Source organism: Corella eumyota, chromosome 1 (genome assembly GCF_963082875.1).
Source record: "Corella eumyota chromosome 1, kaCorEumy4.1, whole genome shotgun sequence".
Classification (NCBI taxonomy): Eukaryota; Metazoa; Chordata; class Ascidiacea; order Phlebobranchia; family Corellidae; genus Corella; species Corella eumyota.
Window position 1 is genome coordinate 21,636,272 of NC_137490.1, and position 18,692 is coordinate 21,654,963.

At 28.9% G+C, this 18,692-nt stretch overlaps 2 protein-coding genes across 3 annotated transcripts; one reads left to right on the forward strand and one right to left on the reverse strand.

Moving 5' to 3' along the window:
* The first annotated feature begins 586 nt into the window (after positions 1 to 586).
* On the forward strand, positions 587 to 6,542 carry LOC145746217 (asparagine--oxo-acid transaminase-like). 2 transcript variants are annotated; one of them, XM_082564446.1, is made up of 13 exons: positions 587 to 817; positions 1,490 to 1,621; positions 2,065 to 2,202; positions 2,638 to 2,765; positions 2,966 to 3,029; positions 3,531 to 3,570; positions 3,670 to 3,760; positions 3,995 to 4,094; positions 4,676 to 4,755; positions 4,830 to 4,912; positions 5,207 to 5,360; positions 5,832 to 5,907; positions 6,193 to 6,542. In XM_082564446.1, exons 2-13 carry the CDS (start codon positions 1,585 to 1,587, stop codon positions 6,324 to 6,326), a joined length of 1,125 nt encoding a protein of 374 aa, XP_082420572.1. In that variant the 5' UTR covers positions 587 to 817; positions 1,490 to 1,584; the 3' UTR covers positions 6,327 to 6,542. The 2 variants fall into 2 exon arrangements, with proteins under 2 accessions (XP_082420572.1, XP_082420565.1); XM_082564439.1 differs by having other exon boundaries at positions 1,490 to 1,617.
* Positions 5,107 to 18,520, reverse strand: LOC145742228 (uncharacterized). Its single transcript, XM_082560015.1, has 10 exons — positions 18,448 to 18,520; positions 18,122 to 18,230; positions 15,764 to 16,050; positions 15,413 to 15,497; positions 13,046 to 13,152; positions 10,722 to 11,185; positions 9,640 to 9,728; positions 8,940 to 9,268; positions 6,832 to 7,739; positions 5,107 to 5,663 (listed from the first exon to the last, which is right to left on the reverse strand). Exons 1-9 carry the CDS (start codon positions 18,518 to 18,520, stop codon positions 6,841 to 6,843), a joined length of 2,442 nt encoding a protein of 813 aa, XP_082416141.1. The 3' UTR covers positions 5,107 to 5,663; positions 6,832 to 6,840.
* Between the last annotated feature and the right edge of the window lie 172 nt (positions 18,521 to 18,692).

Below are 18,692 nucleotides of genomic sequence, written 5' to 3' on the forward strand. Positions count from 1 at the left end.
AAATTAATAAGTTTATGCGTTTTAAACATTTATTAAAATTTTAACTCAGAATAGCTTATGTAAAAAAACTTTAAAAAAGTGTAAAAGCAAATAAAAAACTGTTTTTGAAATAAAAAAATGCTCAGAATGCTAAGCGTTGTTACGCTACAAAGAAATGCTCATAATAGTCATTGTTATAATAACAATGACTACGATTGTAATGCATGAATGACAAAATCGCGTGTCTATAACGTGTTGTTTCGTATATATTTAAAATGAATAATAACATGAAAGGTTTATTTTAAGCGATAATATAGATTTTGAAACACTAACGTTAAACTTTAGTGTTTCAAATATTTTAAGTATTGCCTAATATAGAAGAAAACTTTAAATTTGTGGTTTTATATTTTTTTTAGAACAGTCGACTATCTAAAATTTATTAAAGTTTAGATATTAGAAACACTGCTAAGGTGGCAAAAGAGATAAGACAACAAGTTTGTTAATTAAATATTATAAACGAGAATTTTCGTGAATTAAGAAACTGTCCACTGCAAATATTGATGTACTGATTTGCATAAATCTTTTTTTATATCTTTTTATAGGAATAGGTTTTTTTATATTTTTATTGATGCCGTTGTGACGTGTTTGAGCTATCCGTAAAAACTGGGTTCAAGGCCACATAGTTTAACGCTGCTCAAACCAGAATTTAAAATTTTCCACTAAAATCAAACTTTATTAGAAGTTAAAAATTATTTAAAATGTCAGGGGAAGAATTTATTCGTGACGATTTAGTTCATTCAGATGGAGCCTCTAACCTACAATTCAACGAAAAAATAAAGTAAGAGTTGTTCAAGTTGTTAAGTCAAGTTTAACTAAGCGTAACGGTTTTATATAACGTACAAGTATTTTGTTATTTCTTTAATACCAATGCACACATATAATAAAACATTGTTTTAACTATGACGTCATTATAAATTTGGTCATAATTTAAACATAGAAATTTGGGCATGCTAAGACCTTATAAATAATTGTATTAACGTAATAAAACTTACAATTTAATTAGTTATATTAGACTGTCATTTTTTTATTCACTCTTTAAGTTTAGCATGTTTAAAGCATAAAGGCCTGTTTCACACGAAAGGGGCAGTTCTAAAGATTTCTTTTTAAAATTTCAATAAAAAATATCTAATAAAAGTATGCCGCGTACGAAATCTTGCGTAAATTTTAATTCAGCCACAAAACTTTACGAAATCTTACGTAACTTACGCAAACTTTCGTACGTGTGAACGGCTCTGTTTTTTTTTAAATGGTTGCGCAATCTTGCATTACGTTGCGTTGCGTACGCCGTGTGAAAGAGCCTTAGTTTTTGAAATAGATGTATTAATTTAATATTTAGTGTATATCTTGTTAATTACTTCTATGAACGAGCGAAAAAAAACTAAATAAGATAATATATATATTTTTTAATTTACTTTTATAATATTCATTTTTAAAATTATTTTTTCTGCAGGGCTTTGCAAGCAGACGGACATAAAATTCACCATCTCGGTTTCGGGCAATCCCCCTTTCCCGTACCCGAATTTGCTCAGGAAGAGTTAAAGAAATATGCTCATGTCGGCCAATATCTACCTGTCAGAGGTAGGTAACGGAATAATTAACTTTTATTACGTCATAGTATTATAAGTTTATAACTATTGTTATAAAACTGGCAGCGTGGTGTAGTGTTAAAAACACTTGCTACACCACATGAGTTCGTGGGTTAAATCCCCACTGCTCTCATGCTGTAGCGTCCTCGAGTAAGGTGCTATAAACGGTTTAAACTTCTACTGAGCCAGCACTTAATCAGCAGCATAATTATCGGGCAATTATAATCTCTATTATATTTCAAACTGCCACAGGCAACTCGTGACTGGGTTAGGGTAACTGATGTTACTCTATGTTTAGGTCGTGAAGTCGACCTTCTCACATCGAGGATAAATATATATAAAATGGTGGTGTTATTAAATTTTGTTTTGTATATTTTTGGCTTAAAAATTTAACCAAAAACTTAAATTTTTTTTAAAAATTTATGTTATTTTTTTTTAGGTTTGCCTGAATTGCGGAATGCAATAAAAGAGTCGCACAAGCGTAAAGAAGGTTTAACTCATTTTAATACTGAGGATATCGTTGTTGGACCTGGCTCAAAGGAGTTAATATTTCTACTTATGAATGTTACAAAGGGAGGTATAATACTTAATATGTGCTTTATTTTTTAAATATATGTGTGTGAGTTCTAGCGTTATTAAGTAACAAAAAAGGCAACCCCTTCTCTGTTTGAATTATCAGTTTGTATATATTTAATTATCAGCTAATTTTAATAAATTAAACATTAATGAAATTGGCAAAACTAAAGACAATGTTTAATTAATGAAAACTGCCCCTGTTAATTTAACATTCTTGCGTTAAAATTTTTCGTTGTCTAATTTTTTGTTAATCTTTATTTTGTTTATTTATTATATCACTTAACGGGTAGTTTTTTCAAGGGAATTGTGTGCTGTTATAACGCATTCGAGCTATCCGGACTCAAGGTCAAATAGTGTGGCATTGGTGCGGCTTGACCTCGATGCCTTTTAGGTCCATAGTTCACTAACATGACATGATTTTATTTTGTTTTTTTAGACGTGTTAGTTTGTGCACCAACATGGACAACATATCGGCCACAAGGGGTGCTCGCACACCATAAAGTTTTTCTGTTACCGACGACTTTTGAAGGATATTGGAAATTAACCCCAAAAATTATTGAAAAGGTAATTTGTTAATGGACTTATAATAAAGTATTTATAGAGCATTTTGTTATATATAGGAACATGTAAATACGTTATAGTTTAAAGTTAAAAAATTGAAAAATTAAAATTCATAGAGGGTTTAAATTTAAAGATATACATTTTCTTACTTTATTGTAAGAACTAAACCTAATCTGCTACGTTAACTTTTTATTTAATTTTAGGCTTTCCAGGAAAATGAAATCAAGAAAGGAAGTGTTTTAATATTTTGTAATCCAGACAATCCAAGTGAGTATTTTCCACAATTGAGTTATGATTTTTATTTTTATATTTGTTTTATAAGACCGACGTCACGACCTAAACATAGAGTAATATCAGTTATTCTGACTCAATTTCGAGTTGCCTTTGATAGTTTGGGATATTATAGATTATAATTGCTAATAATTATACTGCTGATAAAGTGCTGGCTTAGCAGGAGTTTAAACCGTATAGCATCTTACTCAATAGAGCAGTGGGCATCGAACCTAAAACCACTTGTACTAAGGTTAAGTGTGGTCTTGGTTTCGTTTAACACTGCTCTCATGCTTTATGATTCTATTTATAATGCGGTCATTTGATTCTTGAATTTTTACGAGTGTTTGTTAAGGGAGTTGTTATAAAATATGATTTGTGGAATTCTTTTGTAACACTTGATTGACTGCTTAATACTCAAAAAGATCACGTGACTTTAAAATTTGTCACGTGGTAAATGATTAACTCACATGATTTAAGATTATTCTCTTTTTTCAGCTGGTGCAAAATACACCGAATCAGAATTACAAGCACTAAGGTAAGTTTGACTTTAAAAATTCAAAAATAACTCTTTTCCAGCAAATTAATTTTGGTTTTTGATTAACTAAACTGTCAACAAAATATATATTTCTGTCAGTGTTGAATTTCGAAAACATCAACTTATTGTTCTAAGTGATGAAATTTATGCAAGACTGGATTTTGAAGGAAGCTACACGAGTATTGCCAAGGTAATGCTTAACATCATCTTAATATTATTGTGACCTAAGTAGAATAACATACACACATTTTTAAACGCTAAAAGATTTGGGACATTTAGGTTATACTAACAGCAGTAATAATATTTGAGGCTGCAAAATGGTTTAAATGTCATTAACGTATTAAAGTAGGCCTTAAAACCTATTTACATAAGATGTTGTGATTCATATAATAACTTTACTTTTCACGTTTTTTATAACGTTTAGTTCTATCCAGAAGGAACTGTTGTATCTTCGGGAATATCAAAATGGGCAAGTTGTGGGGGTTGGAGACTGGGGTATCATCTTTACCCCCCTCAGTTAAGTGGTGGGTACCCTTACTAAATTGTGGGTCGTGTTAATAAGACATAAAATAAAAAATGCTGCCAGCAAGAAAGGTTTGGCATAGGTTTATTGTATTATAGATAAATAATTTCTTTACAGTTTTAAACTCAGCACAATTTAAAAAAACATATTAGCTGGCCTTATTTTTCTGTTGAGTTCCCCTTTAAGTTCTCACTTTGAGTTCCCCTTTAAGTTCTCACTTTAAGTCCCCCTTTAAGTTCTTACTTTAAGTCCCCCTTTAAGTTCTCACTTTAAGTCCCCCTTTAAGTTCTCACTTTAAGTCCCCCTTTAAGTTCTCACTTTAAGTCCCCCTTTAAGTTCTCACTTTAAGCTATTTTCCTTTCGTACTTTAAGGTTCTAGCAAATATTCTTTAATGTATTACGGTTTTACCTAATTCTCACCCATATTTTGTGTTTCTAGCTTATTTTCTATGGTAGTTTACGGTCTTTTCTAATTCTTTCTAATACTTTATGGTCCTAACTAATTTACCCTTGCACTTTACGGTCTTGTGAGTCTTGTTTATATTTGCATTAAAAAGACTTTAAAAATATTTTCTTTACCAGCTGTAAGTAAAGCTGTATCATCTGCTGGAAGTCAAACTTATACAACATGCTCAGCTCCTATTCAATATGCTGCTATACCTGTGAGATGACGTCATAATACCAAACAATTACTTCATAAAATGTTATGATGACGATTTAAATTTATTATTTTTAGCTTTTAACGTTCGGTCCGGACGCGGAAGAATACGCTGCGCATTGCGGAAGAATATTATTTACTGTCGCTAAATTCTGTTGCAAGTAAGAAGCTGTTATTTATGACCTCACAATTTTATTTTAGTAATATTTAACCAATTTAAACAGAAGAAATGAAAATTAAATATTGCACAAAAAAAAGTAATATTTATAAAATTTTAATAAAGAATAAAACATTATATGGCAGATAAAATAATTTGACACATAATATTTAATATTAGATAAAATTGTGTTTTTTAATTAATTCGTAAAGGAATTCTGTAAAATAAATAACTTAGTTGTAAAAAAATAAGAAAAAAAATGTAAAAAAAATAAGAAAAATTGTTTTTACTTTTTTAGGACATTACGAGAAGTTGGGGTAAGAGTTCATCTTCCAAGTTCGGGATATTATATTTTCCCCGACTTCGAGGTTATGAGAAATCCTCTGCGGGAAAAAGGGATCAAAACCGGGGAAGAATTTTGTAAACTTCTGCTCGATGAAGCTGGTGTCGCGGTAAAATTTTATTTATTGGATAAGGGTAAAAAAATAGGCAAACAATTATGTATGTATGCATTATTTGTAAAGTATAATAAATATTGTAAATAAGTTGTATAGTGTAAGGTCTAAACAACGAGTAACTTTGTAACTTTGGCCACAAAATAAATTTGTCTGTTTTGTCCTAATTTGATAACAGTTATAATACATAATATGATTGATATGTTGGCAAATAAATATCATCCCATTTACAACGCGAGGTGTCGCAACAGAGTAAATATGATCAAATTTCGTGTTTCAGAATTGGAAATCGGTAGAAAACTAAAAAAAATGGATAATAAATAAATTTAAAAATAGTACAAAATGTTCAAGGAACTTGTCAAAGTAAAAAAATTTACAAAAATTGTAAATAAATGGATTATTTTAATAAAGTCCTATGTCTTGATTATTGAGTTAAATTAAAATAAATAAACCAATTATATTTTTCAGATAATGTCAGGAGGACCTAGTTATTTACATTCCAACGATCGGTTTACTGCTCGTTTGTGTTATATTAATTTTGATGGTAAGTTCATTTTAGATTGGGTTTTGTGAGACATTTATGGTTATGCTATAAGCAATTTAAAACTACCAGTCGATAGCCTGCCCCACAAAGCGTATTGCAAACAGAACTTTTTTTTATTTTGAAGGCCTATAATGTTTATATTTGAACGCATAAGCTACATTTTTATAGGGATGTAAAAGTGTTTTTTAATATGTCATTTTACTATTAGTTTGAAATATTCATTAAAAAATATTTATTAAAATCAGCTTCAAAAATTGTTTAAAATTTATTTTTTTTATTATCTAGGCAAGTTAGCTTTACAAGAAAGTAAACGAATTGGTTTAAACGGGGAATTACCCGAATCTTTTGTTCAGGATTTTTGTTTTCCCACTTACGAGGCAATTACTTTTATTGTGGACTGGATGAAAAAATATTTGTAAAAGTGTTTGCTATTTAAATACTTTAATTATAAACGTTATGGGTAAAACTAACCCCCATAAGTTTATTTGTTTTAATTTATTGTGATTATTAATAAAACATTTGAACTGTACAATTATATATATCTAATTTGTTAGGTATTGTAAGGCAATTAATAGTTAATGTGCATTAATTAAATATTATTGGTTAAAAATATTTTTAAAATTTTGAATTTTGAAAATAAAAAAAGAAAAAAAAATTTGTTGGTTTTAGCCAAAGTTTTAGCGTTTGTGCGAGTATATTATCGAAAAGGCAAATGTGCGATTTTATAAAAATTTATGGGTAAAAATGCAGACTCTGAGGCAGGCGCCACACTAGTAGCATATAATGTAAGAGTTACTCGTATTTTGCAGTCCTTTAAAAATTTAGAAACATAAATCACAAGAAATAATTAAAGAGGACCGTAAAGTACAAGTGATCTCTACGTTATAAAAACGTAAATGTTCCAAAAATTAAAAAGTAAGTTACCTTTAGAAATTAAACGCTCATCTCCATAAAAACAGACAAATTGTTGTCATCACTATCCCCACCCTGTGGCGAAACCACTTCTTCACTAGGTGACGCTAAAGACGCGTGGCTGGAAATTGAATAAAGATTCTCATTTAAAATTGGTTTGTTTTTTCGCAATAAAACAGAGGGCAGAATGACCACATAGTTTTTGGTGCTAGTTTTGATTATAACTGACTTATTACTGAAACCACGTGGTGTGCTTTGCATTTGAATAAATGAATTTGAACTAAAGTTCGGCGTAAAAAGACGCGGGATCGAAATATTGTAAAGAATCGGTGATTTTCCAATTTGTAACTGATCTGTTGGTTCAGCTACCGGTAAATTGGATGCGACGTCATCGGTACTGACGTCATTGGTAATAATAAACTGGTTAAAGTTTAGATTCGAATCGTCAATGGAATTCAAATTATTAAAATTTTTGCTATTTTTGGACACAGACACACAATTCGAGAGTTTTTCGTAGATCGATTCACGGCTCAGGTAGCAATCTAGAACGTTTAAGTACGACGTGTCGTCTGTCATCGACGTTGTGACGTCACTAATCTCTATTACGTCATGACGTAACGACGAGCGTAGGACGTTCGGCACGGCTGGCCTAATCCCCCGAAAATATTTCCGCCGCGATCTTTGTTCTCTTGATTCTAGAACTTTTGTTACGTTTCCGATATGTGGACCACGTGGTTCGGTGGTTACGTCATTTTTGCGCCAATTTGAGATCTCTAGTGCACCCTGGTGGTCGAAATCCTGCTCCTTGTAAGTGAAGTAACCGCGATCTCCGATTGTCCCAGGAGTTATTCGTTGTTTCTGTTGAAGGTTTTCGCTCGAACTCGAAAGTGAAATCGAACCTTGGTTTTCCGAAGTCAAATCTTGAAAAAAAAAAATTTTAATTTAAAAAAACATAAACTTAGGTTTATTGTAAATCTGGTAATCAGAAATTTGCCGTTAAAATACCTAAAACAGTGTGTAAATTGATGCTACTAGTCGATGGCCCGCGCTACGACCAACATTTTATTTGTCATAATATGGTCACAACTCTTATATTTGCTCGCAATAATTTATTCACACACACTACTAACGGCAGTTTTATTTAAGTTGTAGGCTTATAAATTGAACATACAAAATTATATATACATATATTGTTCGCTAAGCTTTATTATATATAGATTATGGGTTAACATTTATACAATTTAAAAAAAAAATTCGCTTTTTTTAAATAAAATTGGTTACTTAAAATTATATGTAACGTTGGTGTTGCTATTTAAAATATGATTGAAAGATAAAATATGGTTAAAGTGTACACGTGCTTTTTAATAATTGCACTTTAAATTAGATTGCTATCTTACTATAATAAGATACACTTTAATAGTAAAATTACATTTATATTTTCGAATAAAATGTATTAAGTTAACCTAAAACATTTTTAAGTCTAAAATGAATATAATTTTGAGTGGTTATAGCGAGCTATAACGGAACAGTAGTATAGAAAATATATCCTGGTAAAGCCATTTTGATATTATAAGATAAGAAAAATCTTTCATAAATGTTAAAATTTTGAAATTTTGAGCTTATGGTTTATGAGATTTTGAGATTATATAAAGCCCAATAATAAGGTATTACGCTAGGTTTTAATATAAATATGACAAACTTATAGGATAGATCACAAGCTTATACGAGTAACCCTTAAACGTGAAACCGCCAAAGTTTTAAAACCGAAAGGTCATAAGGACTAGAACACAGTATTCTTGTTTATGTTTTTTGTGTATACGTCAATTCAATGTTGGAGTTAATATTATAAGGTAAACTAACCGGTTTATAATGGGATTAAGTTTATAAGGGTGGCACGGGTGGAAATATTTTTACAAGTTTAAAGGTTAAAACTGCAAATAATTTTAGGAAATTTTTTGACACTAAAAGTAATTGCAAACATTAATAAAAACTTATTTATTACCAATTAAATTTAAAAAAAAATTTGAGCAGTTTTAACCTATTTATAAGCAATTTAAAATATAATACCAATACTACTGTTTAATCTTTTTTTCAACTTCAAAATTAAAATAAAAAATTACCTTTTTTTTGTTGTGACTTTGCTGCCATTCCATCCAAATGAAACCAAATATCCTCGAGCAGGGATGCCTCCCTCCCCGTGCTGCCAGTGCCACTCTTCCTTGTGGCCAGGCTCCTAAACCTAAATATGTCACCACTGCTGTCGCTACTACTGCCGAAGTAAAACATCTTTTTTAAAGGCCACCGACTCTGGGATTTATTATCAAGAGTTGTATCAAGGGTTTGGTCGTGATTCTGCTTCCCTGTCAGCCTCGCTCGTCTTTCATCGAGCACTCGTCGCTTTTTCCGCTTCATTTTACGTCGGTGTATTCGTGTGTTTTGTCTTCGTGAACTGTAACGACATAATAGCTTGATAAACATCATACTTTGACCTTGACATGGGTTGTAAGTTTAAAAATGTCAGATTTTTGTTCCTTAAATGGCAAGGCGAAATGGGGCTGTGGTTACTGCGTTTTTTTCTTTTAAAATTAAGTGGATTTTTAGAAAAATGATTGAGTTGTTTTTAATTTAACTTCAGTTTACCATTCATGTGATTGTGGTTTTAAGGGATTAGATTGTTTATAAACTTTTGGTCGAACATATTTCCTGTTAGGGGGGTTGGGTTTTATTATGTAAAAAAATGCTGGGCCTGATTTGCCTTAAAAAAATCTAAAAAAATGACAATTAAGTAATTTATAAAAATAAAAATATTTTAAAACTTGCGTTGTTCGGTTTTTGGGTTCATTAATTTTAACATTTTCTGACTTCACTGGAAACTGAGTTGTCAAATTTTTGAAACTTCTATCTTCGACCTGTCAAAACAAAAATACATTAACAAAATTAAAATAAAAGATGACTAAGTTAAAAAAATAAATAAATGTTAAAATTATAATTAAGATATTCAGTATTTTCCGCTATTAGAATACAATAAAAAATTTAAAAAAAAACATTATAAAATTAAGCCTTTTTTTACATTTTATTAAAATCCTATTTTTGACCGTTTTTTTTCTTCCTAATTTGCAAAAATATTCTGTTTAGGCAATGTGTAGGTCCTGGCGGAAATATACGCTCGAAAAATCTTTCAAAAGACACGTATAATTCTCGTATATCTGATTTGGCCCATTAACTTTGACAGTGGCAAAGTTTAAATTGATTTTTTGGGTGGTACGCAGGTTATACGGTTATGATCTTCTGATTGAAGTATTTTGATTGCTTCTAAAGTTTTGGTATTTGCAATTTTCTTTTTTGGGTCATTTAATATGATTGGCATGTCTTAGTACCCTTGTTAAAAACACAAACAAAAATGTAACAATGTATTTCCTGGCCCAGAAGCGGTATTTTAATTGTCATACTATGAACCCAACTTACCACTTATACATGTTCATGATAATTTACATACGCCCCAAACGGCATTGTTGTTATGGCCTTACATATATATGAAAACAAAAACTCATTTTTTTAAAAATAAAGACATAAATACATTTACATTCAATACATTCCTGAATACATACGACAACAGACTACAAGCCAAAATGTTTCGGGTTTGAGTCGCACCAATGCCACACTATTTAATCTTGAGCCCGGCGTTTACAAATAGCTTTAACACACCAAAAGGTTTCGGATTCAAGTCGCACCAATGCCACATTATTACCCCTTAAGCCTGGCGTTTATAGGTAGCTTAAACACCTTACAGCAGCGTTTTTCAATAAAAATACAAAAACCTATTACCTTAAGGTGATACTGAAAAATTTACCAAAAACATTTTCTTTTTAAATAGTGTTAAAAATTATTTAACAAAAACTCACCTCCACACATTCTGATTTAATTTGATTTTGACTTTCAATTGCTTCAGCCCAAGTCTGATGACGATTTGGAGCGCTCCAAGTTCTCTCTAAATAAGGTGATGTAGTGTTGTTAGATTGGACCATTGCAGATGTGTGAAGTAGCGCCATGTTTGGCCGTCTTTTGCATCTTAATGGTGTTGTTTGGACGGCATAAGGTGATGTAGTTTGTATATCTGCTGGTAAATGTAAACCAGTATTCGATATAGTTTCAGTAACTGGATTTTTTGTGGGGTTCGGTACAGTATCAGTAGCTTGATTTTGCTTTGGATTTGTTCCAGTTTGACGTGGTGTATTTTGTAAAGTTTTCGTTTGTTTTGGTACGTTTACCCCCTTTACATCGCTTTGTTCACCCATCAAGGTTGGAGTTTCTTTTGAAGAACCTTTATTAGCTCCGTGTTGAATTACATGGGGAAAAATTGTGACATCTGAATAAAAAGATTTTGTAATAAATCACGTTTGGTGTTCAAGAAAAAAACACTTTTAGGCAATAAGTCACGACAGCAAATATTAGTTGGGTGCTAAATCAAAACAAAAATCTTTTGTGCTTTGGATAAGAAGGCGATTTAACGTCGTACAAATAAGAAAATGAATTGTGCAAATAAAGAAAAGCATAACAAATATTTAATCATAATAAAATCTATTTTAAGGTATACGTCAATTTTGGCAGGGTAAAATAAATAAATTGTATTTAAAAGCTAGACCAAAACTTAAAATTTTGCCAATGTTTGAAATCAGAATATATTTTTATTATAAAATTTTTTTTTTTCGATGATGAATAAAAAAAAAATGGTTTGAAATGTGATATATCATCAATATTTTGAAATGAATGGACTTCTAATTTGTTTGCTCCTGGGGCGTATTTAAACTATCCGTAAATGTTGGTTTGATGGTTAAATAAAGTCTATTACACTGTCAAAATATATACAATAAAGCTTAGTAAACCACATGTATGTCTAATTTAAAGGCTTGCAAAATTGATAAAAACATCCGTTTGTGGTGCGCGGTTAAATCATCACGAGCAAATATTAGTTAAGAGTTGCGACCATATTATGACAATTAAAATGCTGACTGTAGGGCAGGCTATCGACTTATGCAATTCACAAATTATTAAGTCCGTGCCAAACCACCAAATTTAATAAAACAAAAACAATTTTTACATTTACCAGTAATTAAAAGCGATTAATTATAGCAAAACAATAAGCAAAGGTGCCAAGCAACCAATTAAGGTGAACTAGTTTAAAAGGAAGTAGATATTGACGTTCAAACGACCGGAACCCTAATAATTCGAAAACAAATTTAACAAGAAATTTTTAAGTTTTTATTTTGGTTACATTTTTAAATAAATGGCTAACTTAAAAAGATCATGTAGCTGCATGGTTTATTTTTTTAATTTACCGGCATTTTTCTAACCTGCTTAAGAACATCATTATTTACAAAATAAATTTGGTAGTTTTCGAGATATGGTAATTCAAAAAAAAAATTCCAAATGGAAAATTTGTGACGTCATCGTCGAGTTGTAGATATATATGCTGGCAAACATAAAAAAATATTTTTTTTCCTATTTTCTATACCGTTTTTTTTATAATTTTTTGGAATTTTTGCACAGTAAAAACTGTTTAGCACCTGTTACCTCAATTTAGTCAATAACGACGTTATTTTATTAAATATTTTGGCACTTATTGTTTAAATATTTAGCTAGATTTAATGTAAACTTACCCATGACTTTGTAGTCTAAACACCGAGTTATTTTTAATATTTTAGCACGTCTGGAATTTTATTGTATTAAAAATTTGACGGGACATTTACTCTAAGCCCTTTATTTACAAATAACATCCGTAAGTTTAAAAATAACTCAACTATTTTATGCTGATAATAGGTAAAATGTTCTGGCAAAGATTAAATTTGTTTTTCTAACTTGAATGCCTTTGTTTATGTTTATCTTAGGTCTTTAGTATGTAAGGTTATATTGTAAATGCTGTTTTTTTGTATATATCTTTATCCTCGATGTGGGAAAGTCGAATGTGCGACTTAAACATAGAGTAACATAAGTTACTCCGACCCAGTCTCGTGTTGCCTGTGGCAGTTTGGAATATTTTTTAAGTAATAATTGCCCGATAATTATGCTTCTTATTAAGTGTTTGGGGATCGAACCCAGGACCTTTTGTAGTGTAGAAGGTGTTCTGACCACTACACCACGCTGCCGGTTAAGACTTTTGAAATTTTATGTAAATTAAGGTTGTGACGTTTTTGGAATTTAATCAATTTCCGTCGGATATATGAATTACCTTCGCTCCTCGATTGCCTCTTGATTTGAATCGGAACCGGAAGATTGTTTTCGATTATTTTCACAACGTTTCCTTCACAGGCAATGGTCTCATAAGCATGTCTGCGTCTGAAACGAAGTGAGAATAAGAGTTAACCTCAACACTTGAGACTTTTAACCCTAGTTTATGGTGAGCTGGTTTCCAATAATTTAAAGTGAAATAATGACGTCATTGATATTTTGAATGTTATGTAGGAATTGCTAATTTTAAACTAGGGTATTTTTCAAGGTATAAGGAACTTCAATGCAAAGTTTTGTTTGTTACAATGTCTGCATATTGGGTTAATAGTAAATGTTTGTTGACATCCTTTTTAAGGTAGTTTTTTCTTTGCTTTCACAATATTGTTGAACAATTGGGCTCATACAATTTGATTTTTTATTATGTATATGTTGTTGAAAGATTATATTTTTAATTTCATAAATTCTGGTTCTGTAGTTAGTCTGCAATCTTAGTTTGAAACTTTGTCTAAAAAATTTAAGCGGGTTCTTTTTTTATTGTAGTCATAATCTACTATAGTGACGTCATTTCACATTTAAAAATATTAAAAAAAATTGTTTTTCAAACTTAAATTGCAGCTGACTTATAAAGAATTAAGTTAATAATTTTTGGTGTTTTTTTAAGAATAACATTCTGTGTGTTTTAATGTAAAAATACAAAAACAGGCAAAAAACTTGGGCCCCTTTTTAGGTTTATATCTACTTTATAACACAACAGAATTTGAGAATATAAACCCTTGTTAAATTTTCATATTATTTTATATCTTAACAACAAAAATATTTTTGTTTTTTTGAAATTAAATATCAAATCGAACCAAAAACAAAATGTGATATTTAAGTTGTACGACTTCTTAAAAACGAAACTGAACAAATGACGTATTTACCAGCGTCGGAAAATAACGAAATATTACCAGGAAATATGGAAGTGAATCATATAATATTAAACATAAGCGGCCAATTACCTAAAGGTGCCATGTGTTCTCACCACTGCTTCTATATGACGTTATGAATTTTGCAAAAACTTAGAGTTTTGCAGATCGTAGATTTAGCAGACAGATAACCTTTCAGACGTTTAACAATGAATAAAGTCTCTTCTTTTCCTGTTTTGTGTTGCTTAAAATTTGATTTTCCGGTACGCGGGTACCCGGTTTTTAATTTGTTGTTTTTGAAGGTAGTTTTACGAACAGTCAATATTATGAGATCACTTTACGGTGACTTAAACTATTGGAAAAATTTAAAACTTTAAATTTTCACAGAAAAATTAGCCAATATTATTTGTTATGGGGTCATTATTATGGGTCCAACTGAACAACTTTTGTGCATTACCATAAATTCTTGCCCCAAATTTCGATATTTTGCGTTAGAAAAAAAAACCTTAATTACCCCCTTCAAGCCTCCTAATGATAGGGTAATAATGAGATAATATTTCGAAAATTGGGTTTAATTATTGCAAATTGACGAAGACGAATTAGGGCAGTAGGTGATGGTGTAAAAACGTAATATTAGGTAAAAGAAATCTGTTCAAAATATGAGGAAAATGGTAAATCACTAAATTAGTATTCACTAAAGTATTTTCTTAAGAAGCGAAAAAAAGAAACCCTGCGGTTCTCATGGTTATGATTCATAACTTTAACTACAATTTACAGAGGATATCCTAAAGATTACAATAAGGAAATTGGGGTTAGCAAAATTATTTTGTTTTTAAGCAAAATAAGCAAAAAAAGCAAAATTTTTGACCAATATTAATAGGTTTCCCTATTTTTTAAATTGTTTTGGTTCTTTAAAAGAATGATTTAATTTTGGATAAAATTGTTTAAAAAAAAAAATAAAAGATTTTAATTTAATAAGCTGCTTTTTATGTTTTTTTTAACGGTTTTCAAAAATTTGATTTTTATAATTAATCACCCTAAGTTTAAAGTTCAATGCTTTTTACGACGTTCAACATTTTTGTTAAAATTTGAAGATTATTAAAAACACGTCGTTTATTGTTGGGTCAAATTTTGTAAAAATGTCAAGCGGAATAAATTGCAAAAAAACACAATTTTGCCAAATACCTGATAAATATCAACAAAACCTTGCAAACTACTTGCAAGTAACCCATTTAAATATGCAATACCACATAACATCCAACCCTATTATAGTTTTAACGTCCAATTTTTTTGCATAAAAGCTGAAAATTGAAAAGTTTTAGGTTCAATTCGTGAAAGGTTATAGTTTTGTAATAGAACTAGAAGGACCACCGTCGTTTTACAGAGATTAAGATATCTAGTTTCATTTTTAACGCGATGTTTAAGTCATTATCGAAACATAATTCTAAATACCTCGAACTTACCTTCGTTTTTTTGATAAATTCTCGTAACCAGAATCCGACCGAACTTTCTTGAATTCCCGATTGTCGTTCGAATAAACGGAAATATCTAGAATTGTGAATCATAATTGTAAAAATAATAATGACGATTGTTATGTAATAATGGACAATAAAATACACAACCAAAATTGGTTAAAATATATTGTCATAAAAAATAACAAAAAATTAATTTAAAAAAATTTAGTAAAGAAATTAATTAAATTAAAAAAAACATTAAATAAAAAATACTCAAAATTAATTAAAAAATAATAAAAATTAATTCAATAAAAAAAAATTAAGAAAATTAATTAAAATATTTAAAAATTGTATTTTTACTTGAATTTGTAGCAAACGAGGAAATACAATCTCCGTACGCAAAATTCTCCAAAAAAATCCCCGAATTCGTTTCATTGTTCTGCGACGATGACGTCACAATCTCACTTCCGTTTTTCTGCTTCCCGCCCGAACAATCGCTTGTTATGACGTCATAAGTATCGCGATCGACCTCCGGACAGTCGAGCACGTGCCTGGCGATAATCTGATCGGATGTGACGTCATAGGTAGTGGTTTGATGACGTAATTTCCGCTTTCGTTGGAATTTTTTCACTTTCCGCCGTGCGCAGCTTTAAAAAAAAAAAATTAAATTTTTGTTAAAAATTTCGACAAAATTTAATCTTGGTCTAAGTCGCTGTCGAATATTAAAATCACGTTTTGCAGATTTGTCTCGGAATTCTAGAATATTGAGAATCGAACTTCTTAAATTTTTAAATAAAAAATAATTTCTCTATAGACTAAACCATCGTAAATATTGATAATTTTTTTATTTTTTTATTTTACTTTCTCATTTGAAATTCGACGGACTTTGATATTGATTACTTAAAATAGGATGTTGTTTGTGAAAATGACAATTTTCTGTCTGCAATATTAGTAACCATATTAGGAAAAAAAGTATCCGAAAAGTGTCAAAATTTAAGATAAAAAAATCTGAAAAAAGTTTTGCGTAGGTTGTAAAGTAATTGATTTAGTTTAAAATAACAAAAAATTCACAACTTTGAATTTGAAAATTTGTATAATAAACGCCTACATAACCATTTATCAATTCAATCTTAAAAAAATTTATGATTTCGACTTGTTTATAAAAGATAATCACAAAAACTAACAATACAAAACTTTAAATTATTATATATTAAGTATAACATATGAGTTTATATTTTAAAAATTAATTTAATTTCAGCAAATTATTGCAAATATTTTAAACTAATTTTTGCAAAAAATATTTTTAAAATGTTAAAAGCGCAAAACATTGTTTTTATTTTTTCACTTGGGCAGAACTTTTTTAAAGACAACAGTTGACCTTTAAAATTTTTATACTAAAAACAAAAATTTCAAACAAAGTTTTTACAAAGTTGTCACATCTTTGACAGGGCTTTTTTTAAAAGCATTTTTCATAAATAAAAACAAATTTTAAAATGTCTGTTTAAAACTACTTATAAATTCTTTCACATATTTCTTTTATTTTTAAAGTGTTTAGTTGTTATATTTGACAATCCTAATAAAATAAATATATTGGATTACAATTTTGAGATGACGCATTTACCATTAGACTATTAACTTCAGATTAGGGTCATTCACTTTACAAGAATTGTTATTATGACATCATATTATTACATCATAGTGCACGTAAAATTCAAAACAAACCGTTAGATTGTTACGTGATTTAGTTTCATTATTACGTATTAATACGCAGGTTTTAGATGGCAGTTCTCCGATAAATTGTTTAATCAATATTTACCAGACAATAAATTATAACAACCGCGAAAAATTTTACGTCCATGTGACGTATATTTGAACTTACGACAATTTATGGAAAATTTTAAGAATTTTTAAATTATTTATTTTGAAACATTATAAACCTATACAGTAAAAACCTAAAAAACAAACTAAAAACTAAATACAATATAAGGAATTCTAATGCTATATATATTGTATTTTAAGTTTATTCAAATATATACACATTTTATGCCCTAATTCATATACCCCTTTTTACATAAAAATTGTGTTAATTTTATATACTTGACTATATTAAAAACAGATAAGAAAACAAAAAAAACAAGTACAATATTAGATTTTTTTAATGTCATACTTTAAATTTTAAGTTTAGATTGAATATATATATTTTTTACATAAAAATTGTGTTAATTTTATATACTTGACTATACTAAAAACAGATAGAAAAACAAAAAAATTAAAAATAATAATGTTATATATTGTATTATTTTTACTTAAATATATACTCATTTTATACACACATGTTTATATCTTATTTTTTATAAAATTGTGTAAAAGTATTTTAAAGTACAAGTATACAGTTGTAAGGTAGGAAATTGAAGACTTTTGTGTTTTTTGACATTTTAACACAACACAAAATTACTTGAAACACAAAACCGTGAACATTTAAATGGTTTTTAATATGTTTACACCATCCTATAAGTAAACAAAATTAGCCCAAAAGTGCATTTAATAATATACGTTTTGTGTTAGCTTACACTTTACAATAGACCAACAAAAAATATTAGTAAATGTTTTAAAAATATTGTTTATTATATAAAATTATAGATTTTTTACAATGTTTATTATGACAATTTATGTATTTACAAAATAAACTTTAATTTTGATAATGTATTGTCTACTTACGTTTTCTTACAATACATTGCAACTAAAGGCAGCACAAGAAATGTGGCAAAAAGACTAACTGCTATCACGATATTTATTACAATATCTTGTTTTATTCGATTCTGTATACCTAAAAATAAAACTTAGTTGATATTATAACCAATATATTACAAAAATTTTAAAACAAAAATAAAAATTTGTTCTAAAATATATAAAAATATTTTTCATGATAAAATACTAACATAAAACATAGTTAATAATATACCCAATATAACAAAAATTAAAAAATTAAAATTCGTTTTAAAACAATAATACTAATAATTAATTACCAATTTCTTAATGCTTACCTATACTGCTAATAGTAGTAGTAATATTAGTAATAATATTTTTGGTTGTATTTTTATAAATAAGAGACGGCATAATTTTGATATTATATGTCAAAAATTTTTAAATCAAAATTTTAAATTTAAAAAATTTCCATCAAATTCTGACGAAATAAATAAAAATTGTTTGATGTGAAAACATAATAATGGACTTTTAACATTTACAATAATTTTATAATCAATATTTTATGTATATTTAGATATTTATA

Excerpts from the sequence above, each read along its gene's own strand:
- LOC145746217 (XM_082564439.1), top strand. The coding sequence starts at position 738 with ATGTCAGGGGAAGAATTTATTCGTGACGATTTAGTTCATTCAGATGGA. Across the intron at positions 3,571-3,669 it reads TCAGAATTACAAGCACTAAG|TGTTGAATTTCGAAAACATC; the intron begins GTAAGTTTGACT and ends TATTTCTGTCAG. Across the intron at positions 4,913-5,206 it reads GTCGCTAAATTCTGTTGCAA|GACATTACGAGAAGTTGGGG; the intron begins GTAAGAAGCTGT and ends TTACTTTTTTAG.
- LOC145742228 (XM_082560015.1), bottom strand. The coding sequence starts at position 18,520 with ATGCCGTCTCTTATTTATAAAAATACAACCAAAAATATTATTACTAAT. Across the intron at positions 11,186-13,045 it reads GAGGCAATCGAGGAGCGAAG|ATGTCACAATTTTTCCCCAT; the intron begins GTAATTCATATA and ends CTTTTTATTCAG. Across the intron at positions 7,740-8,939 it reads AAAGTCACAACAAAAAAAAG|ATTTGACTTCGGAAAACCAA; the intron begins GTAATTTTTTAT and ends TTTTTTTTCAAG.